This window comes from Dermacentor andersoni, chromosome 6, assembly GCF_023375885.2.
Source record: "Dermacentor andersoni chromosome 6, qqDerAnde1_hic_scaffold, whole genome shotgun sequence".
Taxonomy (NCBI): Eukaryota; Metazoa; Arthropoda; class Arachnida; order Ixodida; family Ixodidae; genus Dermacentor; species Dermacentor andersoni.
The window spans coordinates 33,190,258-33,196,449 of record NC_092819.1 but is presented as its reverse complement, the minus strand read 5'-3'; the positions used below and the strand labels follow the sequence as shown (position 1 = coordinate 33,196,449).

Genomic DNA, 6,192 nt, shown 5'->3' with positions numbered 1-6,192 from the left:
TACGCAGCGTCGTATCGCGGAAGCGGCAACTTCGTCTCTATATGCGGTTATCTGCGTGCATAGAATGTCCCTCTTGCGCAGCTACTCCTTATTTTCCTACTCACGGCCCAACCAGTTGTACTTGAAGCGAGCATGTGCGTGACGACAGACGCAAAACCACGACGACGACGACAGCGTCATGACGTGTTTTACATCGAAGCTGTTTATGCGGACCCTGTGCCGTCGTTGTAGGAGTTCGCTAAAGCTATCATCATCAGCAATGGCTCGAGCGTCGTCGTCTTCGTCCACAGCGGGCTCCGTTGCCGCTCGTCATTCCAGCGTAGCATTTCACTTTTCTGTCCCCGTGATGGGGAGGCCGCGTTTACGGGAGTAGGAGCCATGTAGCTCATGTATACCCCTGTATGAGAAATGCCTCTGGATATGGATAACTTTAGTAAAGTTCCGGCAAACGACAGTTTAGCGCGTCGTGACGCTGGCCAAGCGTCGGCCCGGGGTTATACCCTGTTCTGCGCTACCCCAGTTGAACCCGTTTGTACTGGGTCATGAGGTTAGTGCTCTTCGAGCGCACCCCGGGCCTGCTGGACGGCCCATAGTTGTGTGTCCTTGTCATAACCTCGTATGATGTCTCATACGGGGGTATGTGATGTATCGCCAACTTCATCGTCATCTTCATCGTGCCTTCATCGGCACTGCCATGGTCATCAGGACACGTGAGCAGCGGAACACACGGACGCAGGCTGCAATAAAGCTGTGTTGCTTGCGGCGTTATGTCCAACTGATGTCAGTGTTTTTAAGCCTAGTGCGACATATCAGTGGCGACGAGGCCTAGCGTCGCTAGGTGAGAAGACCCGCGTCAGCATGAGTGCTGGACGGCCACCGGAATTTGCCGATGCAGAAGGTACGTGGCCTACGTATCGCGTTCGCCTGGAGGCGTACTTTGAGGCTCATAGCATCGTGGACCCAACGAAGAAACGAGCGCTGCTCATCGCTTCGCTCACGGACAGTGCTGTGCGTGTGGTGCAGGGCCGGTGTCAACCAAAAAAGGTGAATGAACTGAGCTATGAGGAAGTCGTCGGGTATCTGGAAGATCACTATGCTCCGGAGGTCAACGAGATCGCTGCAAGTTATGCTTTCTTCATGCGTTCGCAACAAGACGGGGAAGCTGCTCAGGACTTCATTGCGGACATTCGACGCCTAGCTGAGAAGTGTAACTTCGGCACGTCATTGGAGCGCATGTTGAGGGATCGAATCGTTTGTGGAGTGCTGGATGAAGACGTTCGGCGCCATTTACTGACGCGACGGAAGCTCACCTTAGAAGAGGCTGAAGACTTTGCTGTCTCGGCACAGCGAGCTGTTGAAAATGCCAGGAGCATGAACTCGGCGCACTCAGAAGTACATTTTGCCCGACAAAAGAGCCATTCCTCGAAACGACGTCCCAAGCCGGAACAACGCGACGTGTGTGGAAGGTGTGGAGAATCGCATGCTGAGGACGAGTGCAAACACCTTCGCGCGGTGTGCCACCGGTGTGGAAAACGAGGACATCTACGTCGGATGTGCCTGTCTAGCACAAATAGTGACCGTCGGCAGGGATCTTATCCAGCAAGACAACGGCGCCAGGGTTCGTACGCCATGGCAGCCGGAGAGGACACAAGCTCGGGCGACAACGACGCCTTGCACACGATTACAGCGGTTCTCCATCACGCAGCCAGTATCCGCAAGGTTAGGCCTATTTACAAGGACATCAGTTGGAATAACGTTCCGCTCACTATGTTGGTGGATACGGGGTCACCTGTAAGCGTCATTCCCGTAACGGTGTTCCGCAAGTACAAGCAGCTCTGGCCTCCGTTGGAGAGTTCACAGCTCAAGCTCTCTTGTCTCTTGGGAGAACTTCCAGTTGTCGGCCAGCTTAGCATGACCGCTACGTGCGACGGGAAAGATATTCCTGGTACTGTCATAGTGGTCGACAGCTCCGGACCATCTTTGTGCGGCAGAGACACCATCAAGGCATTTAATGAAGTTGGAGTGGCAATGTTGTCGAATGTGGTAGCGAATCTGCAACCGGTTGGAATACAGGCTGTCAGCACAGGTCTGCAACAGCTGCTTGACGAATATGCCGACGTGTTTGCTCCGGGACTCGGCCTGTGCAAAGGACCACCGGTCACATTTCAATTGAAAGCAAACGCGTGTCCACGGTTCTTTAAGGCCCGTACTGTACCCTACGCTCTCAGAGATAAGATGTCTGAATCGTTGGATCAGCTGGTCGCGGAAGGCGTTTTGACGCCGGTAAAAACCGCTGAATGGGCAACCCCTGTGGTACCCGTTTTGAAGGGCGATGGGTCCCTCCGACTGTGTGGAGACTTCCGTATGACTGTGAATGCGGCCACTGTGGTAGAACAATACCCGTTGCCTCGAGTGGACGACATTTTTGCTAGGTTAAACGGTGGCGAAGTATTCACGACCTTGGATTTGCGTCAAGCCTACAACCAGTTGCCATTGGATGAGGAAGCAAAGAAGATAACAGTCCTCAACACCCAGAAGGGTCTCTTTTGTTTTAACAGATTACCGTTTGGCGTAAGCTCTGCTCCAGCCATATTCCAAAGGCGAATGGACGGACTGCTGGGGGATATTCCTGGAGTGCAGGTGTACCTGGATGACATTATCATCGCCGAGAAAAAACAGGATTCATCTAGGCTCAAAACCGTGCTGCAGCGGCTGCGGGAGTATGGTCTCCGACTGAACAAGGGAAAGTGCAAGTTTCGGCAAGAAGAAGTCACATTTCTCGGTCATCGTATCGACGCGAAGGGTCTGCGACCGAAGGACGACAATATCAAAGCCGTTGTTGAAGCCCCAAAGCCCACCTCGGTGAGTGAGTTGAAAGCTTTTCTCGGTCTCATAAATTACTATGGCAAGTTCCTGCCCAATCTGGCCACCAGGCTAGCTCCGCTACATGCTCTCTTATCCAAAGGAGTCAAGTGGCAATGGAGCCAGGAACAGGAGAAAGCATTTCAGCAAGTTAAGCAGGCAATTGTGGCTTCCAAGTTTCTGGCTCACTTCGACCCGGATAAGCCACTGCGGCTGGAGTGCGATGCATCATCAGTAGGCATTGGGGCCGTTTTGTCGCACCGCGTGAATGGTGTTGACTACCCCATCGGATTCCGGTCCAGGACACTTACTAAGAGCGAGCGCAATTACTCGCAGTTAGAAAAAGAAGCTTTGGCACTGGTATTCGGTGTCACCCGGTTTAAAGACTACCTGTACGGACATCAGTTCGTCTTAGTAACAGACCACAAGCCTCTTACTGGTTTATTCAATCCAGGTAAAGCCATACCACCGATGGCGGCCGCAAGAATACAGCGTTGGGCCTTGTTTCTTGGCAACTACAACTACACATTGCAGTACCGGAAGGGCAGTGACCATTCCAATGCTGATGCCCTCAGTCGGTTGCCCTTGCCAGTAATGGAGGAGCCGCGGGACTCTGCTGCCGACGAGTACGTTTTGTATGCCCACTCTCTGGAGGAAACAGCGCTTGGCGCCCGCGAGGTTGAACATCTGACTAATCGAGACACCAGCCTTCTGCAGGTTAAAAAATGGATTTCCCAGGGATGGCCGTCGTATCTTCCGCAGGGCCATGAGCATCTCCGGCCGTACTTCAACAGAAGAACAGAGCTTACAGTCAGCCATAATTTGGTGTACTGGGGACATCGTATTGTTCTACCCCTGGCGGCGGCAAGGCGTGTGTTGCGTCTTTTGCACGAGACACACCCCGGCATGACAGCCATGAAAACCACAGCGAGAACGCTGTTTTGGTATCCGGGACTGGATTCCGACATAGAGCGACTGGTGAACTCATGTTCCACATGTGCGCAGGCTTCAGCGATGCCACCAGCACAGATACCTTTGGCCTGGCCAGCCACCGGGGAAAGGTGGAGCCGGCTGCACGCAGATTTCGCAGGCCCGTTGGACGGACAAATGGTCTTAGTCGTCGTCGACTCGGAAACGAAATGGATGGAAGCCATTCCAATGAAAACTGCCACTTCGCAAACCACGGCCAACGCGCTAAGATCAATATTTGCACGGTTCGGCCTTCCAAAAACCTTTGTTTCTGATAACGGACCACAATTTGTGAGCAAAGTTTTTCGTGAGTTTCTGGCACGGAACAATGTGCAACAACTCACAACAGCCCCTTATCATCCACAGTCGAATGGATTAGCCGAACGAGCTGTGCGTACGCTCAAGGAAGGACTAAAGAAGAACCCCGGAATAGACCTCAAAATACGCATAGCGCGGGTTTTATGTCGATATCGCCGTACGCCCGTCAAGGACGGAAAGTCTCCGGCGGAACTCTTATTGGGGTACCAAATAAGAACAAAGCTGGACTGTATCGCTCCCGATGAAAGGTCACCAGAAATCCAACCACGAGTTGGAGGGTCTCCAGTTCAGGCAGGTGACCCAGTCTGGATGCGCGATTTCCGAACAAGTCGTCGCAGGTGGATACCAGGAGTAGTGCGAGATCAACTGGGGTCCAGAATGGTCACTGTTGATTCCGGGAAAGGAATTCAGCGGCGACACTTGGACCAGGTGAGACGTCGAACTGTCTCAGACTCTTTCTCGACACAGAGGGTAGCCGTAAACCCTGCAATCACGTCGCGACATAGTCCGGAAATGGCCCAGACGGATAGCCCGCCACCGTTACGAAGATCGACCCGACAGCGACGGCCTCCTGAACGCTTGGACCTGTAAGAGGGGGAGAAGTGATGTATCGCCAACTTCATCGTCATCTTCATCGTGCCTTCATCGGCACTGCCATGGTCATCAGGACACGTGAGCAGCGGAACACACGGACGCAGGCTGCAATAAAGCTGTGTTGCTTGCGGCGTTATGTCCAACTGATGTCAGTGTTTTTAAGCCTAGTGCGACATATCAGTATGAGCCATATGGCTCATACCCCCTATGAGACATTCATATGAGGTTATCAGGCATCCATTGCCTTTCGTGAGGGACAGAGTTAATTTTGAAGCAACTTAATTTTGAAGAATCGCAAGCGGCAATGCCGGGCGGATGCTGCTAACCACGCCGTGCACCGAGCTAACTCGAGACATCGAACGCGAGCGACAACGGCGGACTGTGGGCATACTGTCACAGACGTCGTTCTCTCCGTCGCAGCCGAACGTGTGTGTAACCTCATTAAGAAACGCAAAGACATCAATCGTCAAACCAATCCGACCCATCGTCAAAACGATTGCAACTCGCGCGTCTCCTGTGGTAGTCCTTGCGTCCAATATAAGGAGCTAAAACTGAACTTTGGATTAATGGTTCCGCACATTCCATCCCAGCTACAACTATAGGAAGATCGAGCAGTGCGTACTCCTGAGGAAGAAGCTGCCTACCGCATAAGCGAAAATGAGGGGAAAGAATGGCGAAACAAAACATTTACAATTTATATTGCTTGCGAAGTTTGACTTGAATGGTGTAACACTCGGTGTAACTAGCACAGCTTCGCTGTTTGACCATCTTCACAGACTGCAATGGGCGGTGATGTTCTATCTTACCTCCGAGAAGAAAGGTTACAACCTGCTCCGTTACATGAACCTGTATCCCAAGGCCAAGATACACGTACGCTTCCCGGTGCGCAAAAGCTCGCGCCCGCGGCGCACCTACACGCGTGCGCAGATGATGCGTGACAGGTCGTACTCGTCGAAGCACGGCGCGATCAGCACGGATACGTCTTCGCCAGACAAATATCGGTGCTCTGTCTGCCTCCCAAAAACCACAAGACGCGCTGGCTCAAAACAAACGCAAGGCGCACGGGCGCGAGATTTCGCGCGCCAGCAAGCGTACGTGTAGTTCGGCCTTGATTGTTACAGCATTGCACTCGACGTCAGAGGTTCGATCCCAGCTGCTGTCGATGTTGTTCGGCGGAGGGCCTACCTGCAGCCGACGAGTTCGTGCACCCACTGCCTGAGCGCGCCCCGGTCCAAGACGGAGGTCGCGTACCGAGAGACGGCGTCACCAGGACGAAGCGGCGCGGAAACGAGCACCCGAGCTACGCGCCGCTTGCTTGGAAGTCGCTTTTACAGCACGTGTAGTTAATGCAGTAATAATTAAGCGTTATCCAAGCTTTATGCCAGCGCATTCAGGAATTGGAATTAAGGTTCAATGCATCTTGCGCAAAATTGTCCGAAGGCTTCTAAT

General features: G+C 53.0%; 1 protein-coding gene across 1 annotated transcript; it reads left to right on the top strand.

The window, feature by feature from the left end:
- The first annotated feature begins 858 nt into the window (after window positions 1–858).
- Window positions 859–4,740, top strand: LOC140219053 (uncharacterized). The gene is made up of 3 exons (XM_072288911.1): window positions 859–3,733; window positions 3,868–3,923; window positions 4,618–4,740. Exons 1-3 carry the CDS (start codon window positions 859–861, stop codon window positions 4,738–4,740), a joined length of 3,054 nt encoding a protein of 1,017 aa, XP_072145012.1.
- Window positions 4,741–6,192: the final 1,452 nt, after the last annotated feature.